The following is a 21,094-nucleotide window of genomic DNA, read 5'->3' on the forward strand; positions in this document are numbered from 1 at the left end:
AGAAAACTCAAGTGCTAAAACATGAAAAAAGCAGAAGGCTGCTGTATTCTGCAGAAGGAACACTTTCCCTGAGAAGTGGCTGTTTAACCTGTAAAGCTTTTTCTAAAGATCATGCTTCTTCACTCCCCCACAACAGTATGAAAGAAGATTGAGAGCTATATAAGAAAATTACATTTCATTTGAAACTTCTAATGTTGGCTTACATTCCCGAGAAAAAACAGTAGGAAATAGCCCTTAATCAAGACAAAAGTCTCTTTATTTTAGCAAAGTCAGGGGTAACTTTCACTCTACACTGATTTCTATAGGTTCAGTGGCTTACTTCATGGTATTCTTCTGCAGTTATACAGTATGTTGACTGGACAGCAGGATAGGCGGGAGAGTTGAGCCAACAGCAACAACCTTCAGGCATTGTTCCAGAGTGTAACGGCTATTTTTAATACATTTGTTTAAATCTTTTCCCCCAGAAAGTTCAACCAATTAAAAATGTATTACAAAGTACGTATTACAAAACACTTGCTTGCAAATGGATCTTTTTCCTCCTTTCAAAATCTTGTTGATTCTTTGTTAAAATTTTGTAGCTGTCTTTATGTAAGTATGTAAATAAGAAAATAATGTTGAATGGAGCATACTAAGTGCTTGCCTATGAGTAATATGATGGGTCACTGGAAACTGCATCATAAGCCTTAGTGGTTGCTTCCCAGGACACCTCTAAAGCTGGAAATGGGGAAAGGAGTGTTCTAACTACCCTTGCCCCATTGAGAACACTTGACATACACAGGATGGGATTAACACAAAGGACTATGAGTTCATCAAAATAATCACCAGATATGGTATTGCCAAATGAGGTATTAAACTACAGTTTTCTCTACTGACAATGAAATAGAAAAAATAATTTTTCAAGAGACTGCAGTGAATTACTCTGCAAGAGAGCCACCTGAAAAGGCACAGAGTCCAAAGAACTACGAAGATGATTATCTGAAATTATCTGAAAGAGTTTTAGTTAAAGAGTACTCCACTCGGGGACAAGTGGCAGCAGAACTACAGCCTAGTTTGGATTAATGTGTCTGAAGCCAATTTCCATAAAGGGAGATCAGATAATCCAGCAGGGCATTTATTCTTTACTAATGAAACATGTGGACCTACAGTCCTGAAATAAAATGCTAATAAAAGGCAAGTTAATGATAAGAAAATGTTGATATTCCTTGTGTTTCTAACTAGTTACTTCTTTCATTCCTTTACAAATTATAATGTACCAGTAATGGTGCACTGTACATTATACACTTGACTTGAGCATTCATAGTTTTCATCCTCTTTCTCTGTACGTTCACCATTCATTTTCTCAGAGGTTGATGTGCTTGCTGCTTCCTGAGCAGCTCTTCTTTTCTTCAGCCTAGCAGCCCGCTTCTTATCTTCTTCCACCTGCATCTTTTCGTGTTTAAACTTTTTAAGTCAGTGTTTGTGCTGCGATTACTTAGTACGTTTTCTTTAATTTTTCACTTAAGCTGGCACTTACTGTAAGTCTTCAATCTGCGTCAAGAATGATTTAAGATATGAAGACGTAGGGAAGGATGAGAATGACGCCCGTACACATGTGCCTCACTGCCGCGAGTTGATTCTACAATAAAATAAAAATAAAAAGTGGAATAACCTTGGAGGTCAATCATCACCCCGGAAGCGGACAGTAGACGTCACGTAGTATATAGGTACGAAATTTCAGGTCAATCGGTCAAATGGTTTGCAAGCTACAGGTGATTTAAAATCCTGGACAGACAAACGAACAGCCACGGTAGCGTATTATATATAAAGATTTTATTACTTTTGGTGTCTCATACAGAGCAAGCTACACATTTCTATTTTGGAAACAAATTGTTTCACATTGCTGATGTAAATTTGCCAAGTTGTAGTCTTCAAAGAAACACTGATCTAAGGATCTAAAAGTAATGTTTTCATATGGTCAGGACTTTCGACTATTTGATGATCTTCTCAATTGTTGCCGTGCATTTCTGTGCCTTTGTCATTCGTGCATTCTTTATTGTGAACTTTTTCCTAAATGCCCATGAGCAATCGTGTTTGCTTGCTGCTCTTGTCTTCTTATTCTTTCTCATTCTTCATCACTTAATCACCTTCTGTGATTTGCTTGACGCTCAGCAGATGTCACTGTTCTTTTTTTTTCAATTTGATATTATGGTGGTTATCACTTGGTTTTTCCATCACTTTGCTGTAAACACACAATCACAGGTCATTTTGCTGTCCTTCACCAATGTTTAATAAAGTTCAATGATCGATGATGAATAAACACAATTTTTACATTTGATTATGAATTCTGAACATGTATGTACCATGTCATGGGGAATTATCAACAGATAGGCTTGCACGGACAATAGACTTTTCTGGCCACCAGTGCCACAACCTACATTTTTTTGAATTTCCAGAACATCAGGCTATATTCAGCATTGAGCCTTGGTTGTCTATGTGTTTCAGTGTCTTATTCTTTGTCTTTCTGTTACTTTCTTGATGCTCAGCAGATATTGCTGCTTTTCTTTTTCTTTCTGCCATTATGGTGATTATCAGTTGGGTTTCTGGTCACATTGATCACAGGTCACAAATGTACCTAAAATGTTTTGAACTTCCAGAACAGATCAGGTCCTATCCTTTCAATTAAGATCAAGATCAAGGGTCTATCCCTAGTTTGTGAGGAATTGTGTGTCAGATAGATTGATTTTAATATTTTATATACAATATAAAAATTGGCCAAAAATTATAGAAAAGAGCATGCATGTTTGTATTAGAATCTGTAACCAATTCAGACTATTTTGTTTCCTGTTGCTGTATATTATCAGGCATTAGTAATTTCTGCAGTAATACTGAATCACAAATAAAAAAATCAGTCAATATAATATGCCCATACATCCCAATGTATACTCTGAGGTTATAACTGTTCATGAACTGGAATCCCAATGAGACTCCAACAAGGCAGTTAGAAAGCTTCCATGTCCACTCGTCCAGACACTGACAGCACTTTTGGGTATATCTTACTGTTTTATTGAACATGATTGAGGTGTGCAGTAATACAGTATACAAGTGTGATCAGCCTGACAGGGAAGTGGCCAGATATTCTTGTTAAAGGCCATGATTCATTCACCCCAGCAGATTATGTTATTGAATTGCTTCATGGTAGCAAAAAAAAAAAAAAAGGTCAGGAAAAGGCTGCAACAAATTAAGCAATAAATAACAGGGCTCTTTTTTCTTCACTGCTGCCTGTTGAGGGTGGGTGTGTGTCTTTTGCTCTGTAGTGAAAGAGCAGCTATCTTAAATGAGTTCCAAATGAAACTGGGAAAATGCCTAAACCAACATGGCGCCTGCAGATGTGAATACAGGCACTTTTACACTAGTAAAAAAAAAATAAAAAACTGTTGCTTAAACAGGCAAGTACCAGAGTGTGAGAATTAAGAGCTACACTGTAACTTTGCACAAGGAAAAATATGGAAAATACAGCACCTCTTTGATATAGCTCAGTTTAAAAGAAACAGAAAGTCACAAGGACTTCTTCAAAAAAAAACCTTGAGTTGTATGACTTCTTTAAGGATGAGACAACCAAGGAGCTAGTGAGCAGTCAGTTTTTAATGTAACCCAAAACTAGGATTGAGGCTTATGCCACCTTGAGTAGTCATTACATGATGATATCATGGACTGCTTGACATGAAACCATCTTGTGACCAGCAACAGGATACATTTTCTCAAACCACAAGGCCAAACCCTTGAAAAGACTATTCAAAATGCCATGAAGCATAAAACAAACCAATACACAACATCATGAAATAATAGTAAATCAAGTGTGCAAATATACTTGTGACACTCTTGAATAGATGGACAGAGGAACTTCATTGTCATATCTACTTCAATGCGGCGCTAAAAAGATTAGCGTTCCACAGATTTACCTGTGTGAACACTGAAACTAGAACTTGTGCTTAGCAACACTGCCTAATGTTTCCATTACTGAAGTCCATGCTAGTTTTGCGGCCTACCTCATTTAAGTATATTAAATAAAATACTTTTATTTTTTCGATTTTTTAGAATGTTAATCTGTTTAAGCCTCTGACCAGTTATTCAGCAAATATGGATAAACTACTAATTTCATACATCTAATTTTTATAATCTTTGTAACATCTGTAAAGTCCAACCTAAGCTCTCTATCTGAGACAAAGAAACACTCCACAGTGCCTTGATTATCTTTAGTTTTCCTGCTAACACTTCAAATGGTTTAAACGTCAATAGTACAGGAAGTAATGGCTAGTTTTAAAAGTATGTACAAATTTATTTTGTCTAAAGCAAAGATTAAGTCTTTACTTTCAAAATGCCATTTCTTCTGTGAAACGTAAGTTACTAACATATTTCTTCTAGTTTCTTGAATATTGGGAAACATTACTTTCAGATTTCTTCTGTTCTGCTGAATACCCTTTAAACATGTACAGCATTTCACTTAAGCTACTGAAATTAGCAAGATTGAGACACTTTACAAATGCTTATTACAAGTGTGCTCAAAGGGAATTTGTTGTATCTCCATGTAGCATGGCATTAAGTCCTTCAGTGAAGTGCAAACATTAACATGATAACTGTGGTCACATAAATTCTGACTGACCAAGGCCGTGGACTTCTAGATTTTGCTCAACAACCAAACAAAATGCTTCAATGGTGCTTTGCAAAGTTTGTCATTTTATCCACAAAACCAAAGCTCTATAGCTCGAGTAAACCACGGAAAGGTGTGCCAACGGATATCAAAGTAAGGGAGGGACAGACCACTAAAACCAGAGCATATCAATGCTGATTTTTTAAAAAGCATTCTAACCACATTGACTCAGTTGAGAAAGGTATCTCAGATTTTCTTGTGAAAATGCATTGGCTCAATGTCAAAAGTTAATATATAAAAGTTTAAAATAAAAATGCAAGTTACCAAAGCATTTCAAACTAGAAGTGACACCAGTGTGTGAGTAATTCAATGTGTTATTGGATAGGTTTTCAGAAAGAGTCCACTGTATCCTGTAAAGTCCATTTCAGGGTCACTTTTAGCCAAACCTTGGGCTGAACTGTGGCTTTCTATTTGGGACACCAGGCTAAAGTCTCCTTTCATGATTACAGATGTCCATACACCGTTATACCTTTAAGTGGCCCGGTAAGGTCTAGGTCTTCAAAGTTATTCCCAGGTGTTTGCACTGCCAGAGGGACAGCACAGTCATTTTCTTCCTTTCTAGGACCATGCACCCTGTAGTGGCCTGGACCTGCTGCCATCTCCAGCATCTCCTTCATTGTCTCACTCTGTTTTGAAAAAGAAGACGAGACATCTCCAGACACCTAGCATCCTAACTGAATACACCATGTTTTGATCTGGGCCACAGTTTCCTCTCATTCTTTTATGCCTACCCAAGGTCCTTCAGAGGAATGCGGAATACACATATAACATACAAACCCACAGCTGCTCCCGAATCCCTCTTTTCCCGTTATTAGTATGCTACTCCCTCCTGGAAGCTTAGTGATACGACCCTGGGCTACACTGGGCCATCTTGGAGATAGCCTTGCCAGTGCCAGTTGGGACCCCCTGAGAAAACTGTCTCTTGCTGCAACATTAATCTTTAACTTAACATTTACAGTTATACTAATCTTAAAGGGCTAAGTCATAGAAGATGTTATGAAACTGCAAAATTTCAGAACGTCTCGAGTAGACTGCAGCCCAGACAAGTCCACCTCCTTTTTGAATTTCTTGCCGATCTCCCCGGGTTGCCTGCTGAAATACAGACAGAGAGAAACTATTAGGATGGTATTAAACTAGCCAGGAGATGGCTTTGTATTTGCAAAATTATGAAATGGCTCAAAATTTAAAATCCTGAAAAGTTACTTTCTAAAACCAGGGAGCACAACCGTGAGCAGTGTTTAAATGAGAATTGTCCAAAGCCATGTTCCTAATGATGAGTTGTCATGAGTAAACCACACTGGAACTGGAATGCTTTTGAGTCATTAACCAGAAAGCTTTGAACAATACAAGCATGAGACTCTGACTGGCTAATAAGTTTAAATTCTTAATATCAGACACTGTAATGAGCACTGTGCTCAGTTATAAAGGAGAGTGTCATGGAGTGGTGCACAGTGCCTCTTGAGAGGCAACCTCTAGTAACAGTGCTGTATGTCCTTGCAGCCACGTAAAAAATTGATTACGCACTTAAAATTAAACGGGAAAATATATTTATATTTGTCCAAAGTAAATTATTAACACAAAACACATACCTACAAACATGTCTTCTGGGTTAAAACTCTCAAATAATCAATAAAAAAAATATTTGACATTAAAAAGAAACTTATAAGAAGGTGTTCCACTTTGCAACACTAGATGCTTATAAGTCATTTCCATTTTTTATTATAAAACAATGTCCAGATCATGATTCTAGTTCCCCACAATGTGCTATGGAATAAAGTGGATTCATAAAGGTAAAGTGTTAGTTGATAAAGTAGAAGGCTGTAAGATTTGTTTTGATAAAATATTTCAGTTAAGAGGTGAGAGTCTTTCAAGAAAGAAACCCTAATCTTTAGTGTTTAATTCACCTAAATTAATGGTATATTTTTCTTTACCCTATTGAAAGAACCAGTCTACAGGACCGGATTTCTAGGGTGGCAAAAATATTGCCCTACAATAAGAAAAAAGTATACAGGTTTTGATGTACTCTCCATGCCTCCTTCTACCTTCTGAATTAAATGATAGTTCTACCTGACTTTCGGTTTCACATGCTTCATGTAATTTATTTGCAGCTTCTTGCTCATTCAAAGGCTGGGGGCTAAGGGGGTGGTTACCTTCAGCATTTTGGTCAAGGCATGCACCATGAATACTACATCATAAATAACAATAATCACATTCTTAACATACACTATTATAAAATACACTATTTAATGTGTTAATTTTAGTGATGCATTTATTCAGTATGTCAAGCATGTGGAGTTCCTATACAAGCTCAACTGAAGCAAGTGATATGACAGGATGTAATTTTTTATATTGTTTTTTAATATTTCAAAAAAATACATTTTATTTCATAATACCAATAGGGGTAGCTTAGTGGGCAAAGCTATTGCCGCACAGCGTCAGAGTTCCAAGTTGTCTAACAAGCTATTGCGGTCCATAAATGGTGAGTGGTAAAGGATATCTGAGTTTATATCAATACCGCAGATCTGCACATCAACCCCGGTTTACACAAACAAAAGTGATTACTTGATGCAACAGAAGTGTAAATGTCAGAAACTGACAGCTCTCTTAGACAATACATATGGGACCACATACCTTATTTAAAAAGTATCTGATACAGCAATGGCATCATCACATCAGCTATGAAGGTAATAATACAGCAAATAATGTACGCCAGTGGACAAACAACTAGTAAGAAATCACACCACTTAATGGTTCTCAAACTTGGGTAAAGTTTCTTTAACTTAATTCAATGATGCTAGTAGAGATTCTTTGAGAGCTACATGAGACAAGGAACTGAATAAGAGATACCACTCTAGCTCAACACAGCTGCCATTATCACATTGAACACAATGACCCATGTTAGATCAAACTGTAACATTCTTTTTGACATATCTTGTATTGCAACTTTGAATTTTCTGTTTATATGAAATTAACCTGATTGGCCTTTGCTTACTTTGTGTTCTTTAGGAATGCGCCATAAAAATAAAAACACAATGTAAAAATAATGATTGTGTTTGGTTCAGTAGCAAAGCTAATATTCCTTTCCATCATTGTGCTTAGGAATAACAAAATAAATGACTAAGAAAAAGTATAGTATTGACCTGTACCTTCTACCTGTGTTATTGACAAATCTACTGTATATTTATTATTTACAAATGTTAAATTGTTTAATGTTTAAATTATTAAAGTGTTTTGAATTATTCAAACATTCTGCTTGAAGCAAGGACTGAATCTTCACAAGCACTGCACATATTATTTTGCTATCTGTATATATTTTTTTTTATTTATTCTGAGCTCACCATGAAACAGAACTGGCACAATCATGTCTCATTCGTAGGCAAAGTAATATTGCTAGACTGCACATTTTTAAATTGCAGTGTACTGTATAAAAGATAGTCTTTGTAATAAACACACTGGTTACCTGAAAAGTTTCTCAGAATAAACAGAAAAAAACAGAAGATTTAATTATTTCAACTCCAGGTACCTTAAGGAAAATAGACAATTTTTCAATAAAAATCGCAGGTTTTATTATATCTTTGTTTGCACAGGTCAAAAATCTCAGTGTTATTTTATTTCCTACACTCTCCTTTAACCACATATTAATACTACCAAGGTAGCCTTTTCCACCTTAAGCAAATTGAAAGACTGCATTCTTTTTCCTTTGGACGCTGCAATGGAGACTCTTAACCATGTTTCTGTCAGCTTGCAACTCGATTATTGCGACGTGGTGTTGTTTGGTATTTCTGTACAAAGCCTAAACAGACTGCATGGGGGCTCTGAGGCTAAGGATCTGCGCTGGTATCCTGAAGGTTGCTGGTTCGAATCCCCGTCACTACCAAAAGAGATCCTACTCTGCTGGGCCCTTGAGCAAAACCCTTAACCTGTAATTGCTCCAGGGGCACTGTACAATGGCTGACCCTGCGCTCTAACCCCAAGGGGTATGCGAAAACTAACAAATTTCTAATACGAGAAATCGTATAAGACGAAATAAAGAACAAAAAAAAAAAAAATTCAGCGTCTTAAAATTGTCAGAGAATTTTATCCCTACACTTCAAAAATTACATTGATTACCAGTCCTTTTTTGCATCCAATATAAACGTTTCCTCTTAGTTTTTAAAACCCTTCATGGTCTAGCCCTGCCTTATCTGTTTTCTTTATTGAATCCATGTGTTCCATCACACTCACTTCACTCTTCCGGTTCTATGCTAACTGTCCCAATGTTCAAAATGCGTACTATGGGTGACAGAGCTTTTAGTGTATCAGGCCCACAGCTGTGGAATGCCCTGCCTTTGGAGCTTCTCACTTGTACCTCACTTTCTGTTTTAAAATCTATACTTAAAACTTTTCTTTTTAATAATACTTTTTGTTCATTTTGTATGTATGTATATATATTAATTAAAGGAACACTTTTTAATCAGAGTATAGCATCAAGTCAATTAAACTTCTGGGCTATTGATCTGGTCAGTTAAGTAGCAGAGGGGGTTGTTAATCAGTTTCAGCTGATTTATATATATATATAAAATCCAATGTCTGTCTGTCTGTCTGCATGTCTGCCTGTTTTTCACGAGAGAACTACATTAACGGATATAGATCAGGTTTTTTTTCTATAATTTGCTTGAACATTCAGGTTGATTTTGCAACCTCTCTCATCGCACTAAGTATCATAGTTCGCTTGCAGTACTGATTTATTTGCGTGAATCCGAGAGAGACGAAGTGGGCCGAAGGGAGGGGGGCGGGGCCCTCCTCACTCATGTGCCAGCCTTGGGGCATACAGTATCTTACATCCGCTTAGCTAGTGAACGAGAGTACTATTTAGATTGGATTTTTTTCTTGAATTTGCTTGAACATCATAGTTCGCTTGCAGGAGCAATATATTTGCGCTAATCTGAGACAGAGGGCACAGGCCGAAGGGAGAGGGAAGCGTGACGTCAGGAGTGGGGAGTCGGTCTACCTCTGCGCTTTAGAACATAACTTGCCTCCGATTAGCTGGCCTTTTTTGCTTACTGATTTTTAAAGCTTGTCCTGTTTCACTACTATGCAGGCGGAGCCACAGGGAATGGCTAGTATATATTAATGTACAGTATCCTTGGGTATTTTGAAAGGTGTTTTTAAATAAAATGTACTAGCTGACGCCCGTCGTAGCATACGGCGGTGTAAGAATAGGAACGGAGAACGGTGAGAAAAGAATTCAGAAATCAAGAAGAAATAAATACTTCTTGAAAGACACAGTGTGCATGTAGAATTTCCGGCCAAGCAGGATTACATGTGAAAGTGATAAATAAATCAGGCTTTCCGGATTTACGTACTATGGCCATGGCATCCTGATAGTTTTATTGCATGTATCTTGGACTTCCTGGAAATGTGGACGGAAATATGATCATTTTGCCTACACGTACATTGTTATTTTCAGCGTTTGCTTGCAGTGCGTCTGAGAGTTCCACACGCAGATCTTGTTGATGTAATCTGAGATAGTTGAGATGCGCGCCCTCTGTTTTAACATACGCATCTACGAAGTAATGTTCGAATAGTTTGCCGCTGGACTGCAAAATATTAAATGAATTCCTCATTGTTAATCTGTACGCGTAAAATTGGCATTGAGTAAGCCTTATTTGCTTGGTGGTTCTTTTATCGGGAACATGTTGTAAATCTTTGTGCCAGCCAATGTCTCTGTAAGGGAATAAAAGTGCGTAATAAAAGTGGGTAAACCATAGGATTGCAATTCATATTGAAATCTGTTTACAGGAGTTGCCTATGGGATAGATGCAAATGTCCCTTTCGGCAGGCATTTCGCCATTTTCTCCGACGAAAATCGCTGCAATGTGGGGGCATTGTATCGTCGTAAATCCTGCCTAGGGTTTTCCTTGAACACCATTCGTACAGATGCTGTTTGATTGGACTGAGCGATTTCATGCATGTGTTTGTATGATTAAGGGGTTGATGGTTCTGAGCATAGAATCTAGGTGGAGAAGTACATTTTCGCTGCATGCAGAGTTTGCTTTAATTTTGTAAGCGTACTTCAGTAGCTTGCGCTGTGTCAAAAACATACAACTGTCCATATCCTGGAGAGGTAGAAGTGTTAGCGTATAGTGGAGAGATTTGGTGATAAATTTGCCCGTGTATTTTAAAACAGTATGGTCCGTGGCCACTAGGTTGAGTTATCTGTGCACCCATTGAAGCAAACGCTAAAGAAGAGTTGTATTCTCAAATGTGCTCACGATACTTTTTAGCTTCTGATGTTTGCTGTGTAAGAAGTTGTTGTAAAGACACAGGTGGCTCCCATAAAGGTGGTAAAGCTACTTTACAGTTGTGGCAGCACCTCGAGCACTTGTTGGATGTATTACACTCAGCAGGCCAGTATAGTGCATGACATGGAAGAGGACAAATCGGAATTGAGAAATGCCGTGTCGGCTGCGTGTGGGCGGGACCGTGAAAGTGGAAGCAGGACGAACCAGAAGAGAAATATATATAAGAGATTATTATTATTATTTATTATTATTATTAAAGTAAATATTCTGTACCTAGTCCATTTCCAAATCTCAGTTCCAAAATAAATTCAGTTTTATAATGCCTATCAATATATACACATCTGTCTTCTTTTAGTCTAAGTAAGAAGTATCAAATACTTATGAGTAAGCCCAATAAACATTTTTAATAAAAATAGAAGTAAAAATACATTTTACCATTACTCATCCTGTAGCATGATTGTTTAGTTTATTTTTGTTTGCATTAATAAGCACTATACGCTCTTCTTGCATAATAATATTACACGGCACATCAGCAAAAGAATGAGCAGCACAAACTCTGAACTTTTACACTCGGTTTAAAGTATTACAATGGAAAGTGCTGGAACTCATTCTCTGTAATTCACTTACATCAAAGGAACGTAGAATTTAAGCACACATTAAGAATAGAAGGATAAATAAAAATTGATTGAAACACCTGCTCACATAGTATGGACTCTATACTTTTTAAATTGGCTTTACTCAATGATTGTGAATTGTCTTATTTAAAGATGATTATTAAAAATTAAAGATAAAGTGATGCAATCTTTGTTTCATATAAGTCAGCACACTGAAAGAAATGTAAAATGAACAGGATACACATAACTATGGCAAGGATAATTCTCTGTGTAAAAGAATTACAGGGGAGAAGGGGACAGATCTGGAAATTCTGACATGTTCAGAGGAAGGGTTGGGCTACAATTTTTAGAGGGAAAAACAGGATGGGACAAGATTGAAACTTCTCCTTGTTCAGTGACACCAAAATCTTTATTTTTAACCACTTCACTTAATAAATGTCATCCATGAAACATGGTAAAAAGGGACAATGGGCAAAAACAGTCATTGAGTGTTATCTGTGTGTTTGTTTTCACTCATTTGAAACAGTGGTGCTTTATTGAGTCTGGAGTATTTTAGTAGCAAAAAAGACTCTTGTTTATAGTTCTTGTTTTGAGCAAATTCATATCCATTGCTTACAGCAGACGGTGACATATTTATTGAAATGCATTGGCCTTATACTAAGTATACGTAATATCAAATATGTTGTACCACAATGATTACAAAGTGCGAGTCTATTATTCTCCCTTCTCTGCATCATTCATAGTGCGTCACTGCAGTGATAATACATAATGTATTTGAAACTATTCTTGTTTTAAAATTCAGTTATCATGCCAAATTTATTGAAAATCACTGTATTTGATGCAAATATTTATCTGAACATTTATTATGAACAATGCTTAAATTGTGTTCAAGCTAAATTAAACAACTTAATTTTATAAAATCATAAATAAAATAAATCATAAAATAAAAAAATTACTTTTTTAATCAAAATTTGTGTTGTAACATTTTTATTAGTTTAGTAAATTAAATTAATTTTCTCTCCATTAATAAAAGAGTGTTTATATTGTCATGTAGTTATGTAATATTTAAAAAGAAAGCTTTGTGTAAGAAGACAGAAAGCTTTGGATGCTGTTTGTTTGATTCACATGAAATGTTCAGATAAGCCTGCAGGCAAGCTTTTTAGGCAAACATACAGTCTGCCTCTGTTATTTTTATTAGGACTTGACTAATCGGTGACTTTTCACTTTTACTTTTGAATGATTTTTGTTGTTAGTACATTTTGAAATGCCCTGTAATGCACTGGCACCCTGCCCAGGGTTTTTTCCTGCCTTGTGCCTTGGGCTGGCAGGTTGGGATCCGATGCCAGTGTCCCTGCCTTGGTTTAAGTGGGATTAAAAATGAAAAGCTGGATTGAAAGGCAATATTTATTCTTGCAATTACTACATAAATACACAAATAAGTGTGGTAGGCTGACATAGTGCATAGTGTGTTGGTATCTTATTAAGATTTCAAACATTCTGAGATATATGGAATATTTTTAAATATTATTAAATTAAATTATTGCTACAAATTAATATATAGACCTTGAAAAACACAATCAATGAAATTCTGTTTTAGCAAATGTTCATATTGTCAAATAATCATGACATATAAAAGAAAATAACACAAAACACACATCTTTCAATATGTTTACTTACTATATGGGCTGTTAACATGTAACTTTTTCACACAAGCATTATTGTATGTTAAACTCTTCATATTTCATCAAACTCTGTGCTCTCAGTTAACAAGGTCTGAAGCTTCCTTCTTCCCACTAATACTCCCTTTTCAGAAAAATAATACAGGCCTATTTAACGTAAGTACAGGTGTATGTATTTACCATTAAATAAGGCGGAACATTCAAATTCTTTCATATTTAAGAATTTAAGTTGACTTTGCAGCAAGCTCCTAAAAATAAGATATTTGGAATAATGCTAGTGAAACAAAGATGGCTAATTTGGCTTTCTGATGTACAGCACACAGTTAAACTGTAGATCCAAAAATCCTCATAAGTATAAGCAGGACTCAAGCAAGAGCAAACTGAACATTTACTGCGTCCAGCATTTAACAAGGCTGATGTTAGAGTTTAGAACAGCAGCACTCTTATCAGGGTGCTGCCGAAGAACTTAATGTATAGCTCAAAAGAAAAGGATAACAAAAAAAGAAACTGACAGGAGAGAATAGTTGCATTGTAATATTGTTGTAATGGCATCATAATCTATGCCTATTACTTCAACTCTAATAATAAAATATGTTTACCGAATACTACTAAAAGCTCCCACTTTTGGTCTATAACCTATAATATTAGTGTACAACTAAAAAAACTAACTGTTGTGTTGATGAAAGACACACTCTTACTGTCAACAAAGGTCAAGAGGATGAGAAGGGCGTTACTCTGGCACCTTACATTTTTTAAAATAAACAAAAATACACCCACTCTCACAGTGTCATTTAAAGTATCTGCTAGAATTTGAAACTTTGAAGCGCCTGCTGCAAAACTGCAAGTCTCAGTATTGCTAAAAGGATCCACCCAAAGTGGTTTGATGATGCTAATAGTATCTCTCACAACCCACATATTTTTAACCACTAACAGGTTTTTCAGAAAAGGCATGACCCCTCCCTAGAATAACAGACCTGGAGCTTTAAAAAAATGATTCTCACACATGCAAAGAGCTATGATAGCATCAGAAGTGAGCATCTGACAGTAAAACCTGAAGGGAAGCTCAAGTCTGCTACAGGGAAGGTCTTCTCCTACCACTCCAAAGCGCCCTTAGTTTGGAAAGTAAAACTCTGTATAAGAAATGTAAGATAATAAGGGCATTTGGCTTTTGCTACCAGGAAGAAACATACCGATTTTGACTGTTGTCACAAGGTGAGGTTTTTTTAGCAAGATAATTCTCTATATTACCAGACAAGAAAAATCTTGAAACAGTCTCAGGTACATCAGAATGAATCTAGCTTAATAGAGATTAATTAAATACAAACTGTTATAATGGCAAATGTGCTCTACGTTGTTTTCGGTTGGTTTGCCCAAATATAGTAAAATGGTCACTCACTGTATATGTAGCAAAGTATTTTGAGCCATATGATATACTGTATTAAATTGGTAACCTCTGAACATTATGTTTGAATGCTGTGTTTTTAATTTGTTATCGTCTCATTCTGCAGTCTTTCCTGTGAGTAAAAAAGGTATACACCTTAGCAGACACTTGGGCAAAACAAATGTTCATTTAGCTCCGATAACCATGCTGCTGACTTTTATGTGTCTAGTCAAATTAATAATTAGTGACATCTGCAAAATAACCACAGACATTCAGCCTTTATCACAATCACATTACAAAATATCTCAAAATATCTTCCACTATATTGCATGATATCTGCAGTACATTTTAAGATAGAGTATATAAAATATACTTTCAGCTATCACTGTATCCTGTCTTGAATTCCCCTGAATGGTTTAAAAAAATAGACTGTACTGTACAAACTAATCTGAAGGAACATTCTTATTTCCAAAGTTTCTGCTAAGGCTTATAACTTCTAGTGGGGCAGTGCATCTTTATGTAATGGTGGTAGTGTGCAGGAATACATGAACATCTGCTGTTGCTTGCATCACTGCAAAAGCCCCATATAAAACAAACACAGCATGGCAATGGTGGGCACAAAATGCTAAACGTCATAAGCACACTCTCACCAAGACTCTCCCAGCCACTGTGATCTGTACTGTAAAATAAACAGGATTGCAATATACAAACTCGTAATTCAAAAACTCAAAAAATCATAATTATGTGAAGACACACATAAAGAGGATCATTTAAAACTGTCATTAAGGCGCAAAATATTCACACAAATGTGTGTACACTAAAAGGTTTATGACGATAAGGACCTTAGCAGAAAGATATGCACAAATGCAAGAAATTCCTGTGTGTGTTTTCTGTAGCTCAGTGTTTGACTGCTGAAGTTCTCAAATGCAAAAAAAATGAGAAAATATAAACTTGTACCTTATAAACTTGGCCGTAGGTTCCATTTCCGACCACTTCTACCAGCTCAAAAATTCCCACTGGGTCCTGGAAGAAACCAAAAGTTTAAATGATGATAATGTAATTACAGAGTAACAAAGTGAGATGATTATGTCTTGTTACTTTAGTATTTAAAGTATCTTTCTTCCTATTATTTTAAATACTCAAATTTCTATTTTGCTTACTCATAAGAAAATAATGAAGATGGTAGGAGGCTCGAAAAAGAAGACAGGATCTTGCCTAGTGTGGAGTCACTAGCTTGCATCTAAACGGCCTTTGTCCCACATGGACGGACTGCAGGTTTGCGTGGGTTTTTGAAGACACAGCTCCCGCATATGGGGATGGGTGGGGTCAAAGTCAGTACTGTTGCAAACACAGTGGCTACGACTATGTTGAAACCCACTAACTCTGAACTTCTGGCATACTGTTGACAACATTTTCCGCAGCTTAGGTGTGCGCACTGATCATTAAACCCTTAAATTACCATTAGGCTACACTGTGACCACAGAGTCACGCTGACCCACTGACCGACTGTCTGTATCCATAGGATTTGCTGTAGAGGGGGAGTGAGCTCTTCCTTTTCAGTACTTTACAAGCATGGCAACCTATAGTATGTACTACCAACGTAGAGGTCTTTTAACCTAGATATGCATAATCAAAATTGAAGTTTTAAGTCAAGTAGAAAGCATGAGCCAGTTTGCCTTATCAGATAAAATGAATCTCAATGAGATTTTCCCTTTTTCTTTTCATTATTGCCTTTCTTTTTATACCTGACTTATCTATGGAACCTCTGAAACCTCTCTGCTCAAAAGCAAATAACCCCAATCTGCTTATCTTTCAAGTTCATTTTCTTTTTATTTAGTATGTATTTATATGTATTATAATATGCAAGGTATCTCATGATCCACACAATCTAATATTCCTGTGTTTTATCCAATGTTCATATTATGGGTGATCTTTAGACCTCTGTGAAGGTGCAGACTGTCCACCAAAGCTCCATCCCCTCAACTTGCCTTCAGATGTCAAGGAACATAAACCAAATATTAACAATTGAATGGTAGAAATCCAAATCCTATTTCCATTTAGAACTTGGAACCGGCAAATTAAATCTATTTTGAAGTTGCTGCGGAACAGCAGTCACTGCAGGCCAATCTCCTGGGGATATGTCTGGTTTAGATTAATAGCTGAGATCTGCAGGAAACACGTCAAGACATATGCCTTCTATCTTTTCCGCAGACTCACACTTCAGTTTGGACTTTCTCTGCCTGCCTCCACCCATTATCACAAGCTCAGATGAATGGCTTTTAATTAAAAAAAAATCATTACTACATTTTATACTTTTTCTTCATTTTTACTGTATCATATTTGAGTCAACATATTTACAGTGTCGAAATTTTCCCAACTGATTTAACAAAATGTTTTGATTAAATGAAAATCTGTGCTTTTGGCAAGTAAGCTCAAAATTGCAAGTTACATCTGCTAGTTGCATTTTTTTTAGTGACCTGCACATTTTCATCTAAAATCCAAAGGCTCAAAATGCCAAAAGATCCTTATCGATGTGCTATATTGTTAACGGTGTACATAGTCGAGATCAGACTTATTAATGCAAAAAAGTTCATCATTGCTTAATGACTAAAAATATATAAATACCTACATATTGGCAGCAGAAGTCTATCATACTTGTATCCATTTTCTTTCATATTTTTAAGATGTTGTATTTTTTGCTATCGCTCCTCAAACCAGATAAGAAGAAGCAGACAGCTAAGGTGCCACCTGACAGGTTTGTCAATTTTAGTTAATGCACTCACAATGAAAACTGAACGTTGATCATTTGTTATTTTCCATTCATTTCAGAATATAAACAGAAAGCATGACTTCATTTTCAACTCTTGAAATAATCTGAGATAAATCATGACACTCAATTTACACTGACCACTGCAGACATCAGGAGGAGCACTGCAGTATTATGCAGGGTGGACTGTGACTATGAATAGTTTTAAATGGAAGGGATGTAGCTTAAGCTAGCTAAAGTTTGTCTTTTTGTAAAGGTAAAAGATGCCCGAGTTACAGACACTGATCAAAAATGTTAGCAAGTGTCATAATGATCTTATCTGAAGAAAGGAAAATTTTCACTATACACAATTATAAACACTCTTATCATATAATTAAATAAATTGGATGTTACTACATTTCCTTTGAACTGGTTTGCAGATTTTTTTATTTTTATTGTCTGTGTAATGCTTAAACAGATTTATTACATGATTCTAAGCAATTGGTTGCACACCACTTTGCTCCTGGAAAGACTTTAATTATGTTAAGTTACTCTAAAAATGTGTGTTTGCATAGTTTACTGCCAATTTGATTATAATGCTGCTCCCATAATATAAAGTTGGAGTTCTCCATATTTTGCAAAAATTTTGCCTGTTTTAACCTGATGATCCTGGTACTTTACACCCGTAAAGCATTGATTCACTCAATTTTCAAATCCAGGCAAAAGACTCCTGTTTCTCTCTTCTTATTTATTATTAGTTTACTTTCCAATGATCAATGTGGACAAAGGCAGAATAGGAACCACAAGGTCGTAAGTTTAGTCCTTCCTTTAGTTCCACTGAACAATTCTTGTCCCCTACTTACACCTAACTATATACTGCACATATCAATGACCATAAAACATAAAGTGGAGGCACACGGTGAAGACATAATCAAATGTAAATTGGCTACTTTACTATGTGTCCCCTTGCCCATGTGATGTACTGTTTAGTAGATAACTGAGCCTCTTACATAGGAATTCATCAGCTTTTTAAAGCATTGTGAGTTGTCTAATGATAGGTAAATCAGCAGTATTCAGCAAGAATGCACAAATATTGAAAATAAACACAGACTGAGAATCCAAGACTAAACATCTATGGGAAAATTTTAAAGAAGCCTCCTTGGAATAATGTTGATGACAGTCTTGTCACAATTACCTTAACAAAATGTAGGTTACCACATTTCAAGAGTAATGCCATACCTTTTGCAGAAATCAAAGCAAAGTGAGAAAGAAACTTCCAAACCCACTTATCCTGAGCAGGGCCACAGAGAAGCTGGAGCCTATCCCAACAAGTACTGGTCGCAAAGCTGGAACAATCCCTGGACGAGGCATCATCAGTCCACCACAGGGTGAACACACACACACACATTAGGCTCAATTTAGCATTGCCAATATGCCTAACCTGTAAGTCTTTGCACTGTGCAAGGAAACCGGAACACCAAAAGAGAAACCCACGGAAAAACAGGGAGAACATTACAACTCGACACAGGGAGCACCCAGGACTATTACCACTGTGCCGTTCAGAAAGAAGTACAAAAAACATTCAATACAGAATAATGCAACCAGTGGCACTTTTGACTTTACCTGGTGGATTACTTGATAAAAGCATAAGGAATACTTTTTTTAATGGTCAGAGTATAGTACACTATCTATGTCTCCTCCTCTCTCCCTTTAGTCTCCTGAAATATTTTCTTCTGTTTTAATCACCCTCAGTTTTTTAATGTAAGTTGATTAGAAAGTAGTGGTCTGGCATGAAGTGAGGCTGCATAAAACTCTGAGTAGCTGGTCCTTTGACCAGCCAAGGTAGGGAGTAACATTTTAAGGATTTATACATTTAATAATTCTTGCTTTGTTTTAATACAGGTAATGTGCTTTCCTGCCTAGCTAGTTAACCTTGCTGCCATGCACGTCTGGTTGAAGTTCACAGTCTGGATACTTGCAGTCAGTTTGCCGGATGACACTTGGCCATGTGTGCAGACTGGTGGGTGAAGCGCAAGACATGTCCAGACCTGGTTTGTGCCTTGGCATGGATTCGACTGGTGTACTGGATAAACCAGACTGAGAAAATAGACAAATACATCCTTCTAGAACACACATTTAAAGCTCTGGGTGTGGTTTATGTTGCGGTGAAAAATCAGCTGCTAAGACCTCAGCAGAAAATAAATAAATAAATAAATAAATAAACAAACAACAGGAAATTCTCATAAGAATATCCCAGGAACAGTAAATGAGAAAGGAAATGAGCCTCCTTTGACCAGATCCAAAATATTTTACAAATTGCTTTATAAGTAGTTAACGCTCACGATACATTTGTTGATCAACCTTCTCTGGCTTTATAAAAAAATAAAATGTTTGTGTTTGCTGAAGTAAACTGACGATTTTTGGAGGATGGCAATTTTTCTTAGGCGTGACAGTGACTTGAAATGATTACCTTACACACGACACGAGTCTCGAACAAAATCGTAATAATAAATAACATGAATGTGGATTTAGTTGAAAGTTCTCTTTTCAGTCCATCCAGGAATGCATTTCCCGAAGCTCGCGGTCTGCTGCTTCCTTTTGCGCTCAAAGTAGTTCTGTGCAGAGTAAACCGTGGAGGAATTTCAAATCTCAAACAAATGAAAGCGAGTGAATCGCTTATCTGGATGCTCCTCTTCGCTGAACGTCTCTCCCTCTCTGGCTCTTTCACTTTTTTTGTTTTTTTTTTTTACGATAGAAACGCTCGCTTATCGCAGCACGCAAAAACTTGCACAAAGCAGGGGAAAAAAGAGTGAAAAGGAAGGGAATAGAAGGACATCCTGATCCCCCCTGACATAAGTACACGGCACATTTAACGGAATCACAAATCGGTTCATCCAAATGACAGAGTCGAACTTACCCTGAGGGATGACAGATCGATGTTGTCCAGACTTTTGAGGGCCATGTCCAAGCGCGTTGGAGATTCGAGAAAAAGAAAAGTTGCGCTGGAGCTAACGGTCTAGCTGCGCGTCGAGCCCATGGCTGCAGGCGACTGACAAACACAGGAAATCTTACATCCAGTTAAACCCGGAAAACGGGCTGAGGAAACAAAAAGAAGAAGAAGAAGAAGAGAGAGAGAGAGAGAGAGAGAAAGCAGGCCTTAACGGAAACAAATCGATTCACACGGAGCTCGAAAGATTTAAAAGCCAAAATGAAAGAAGCTTCCCGAGCTGGAGCAATACGGACACCGCTACTTATCTGCGTCCAAAACAATGTTGCAATGTTCAAATATCAATCAACAAGACATCTTACTGGTTGTTGCAGTCGCGTACAAATTTTTTATTTATTTATTTTTTTGGGGGATCGCTTCTCTTCTTTGTAACTGTCTCAACTGCTATGTGATCACAGCCACCGTTTAGTTATGTTCAGCATTTTTGTCTGTCTGTATTTCAATTAAACGTTTGCAGATTAGAAACCATAAACTGAATTTTACAGGCTGATTATTTCCCTCTCTCACTTTTCTGTACTTGATAGATTTCTCTGCTGTTTGCTTAAAAATTAAGTCTGTAATTGTGAGTACAGTTTCAGTAATGACAACCACACCTTTTCATATTGCACTTATGGGTATTATTACGAAAAGAAAGAAAAAGGAACTTGCCTCATTCTCATTTTGTTTCAGACCAGTTATTTGAATAGAATCAGTTCT

General features: G+C 36.7%; 1 protein-coding gene across 1 annotated transcript in view; it reads right to left on the reverse strand.

Moving 5' to 3' along the window:
* The window catches only part of si:zfos-2326c3.2 (TRAF2 and NCK-interacting protein kinase), a 125,547-nt gene extending 105,108 nt beyond the window's left edge, over positions 1 to 20,439 (reverse strand). The window contains 2 exon segments of the mRNA XM_028815689.2: positions 15,603 to 15,668; positions 20,309 to 20,439. Coding sequence (XP_028671522.2) covers positions 15,603 to 15,668; positions 20,309 to 20,353 — 111 coding nt within the window. The 5' untranslated portion in view covers positions 20,354 to 20,439.
* Between the last annotated feature and the right edge of the window lie 655 nt (positions 20,440 to 21,094).

This window comes from Erpetoichthys calabaricus, chromosome 12 (genome assembly GCF_900747795.2).
Source record: "Erpetoichthys calabaricus chromosome 12, fErpCal1.3, whole genome shotgun sequence".
NCBI lineage: Eukaryota > Metazoa > Chordata > Cladistia > Polypteriformes > Polypteridae > Erpetoichthys > Erpetoichthys calabaricus.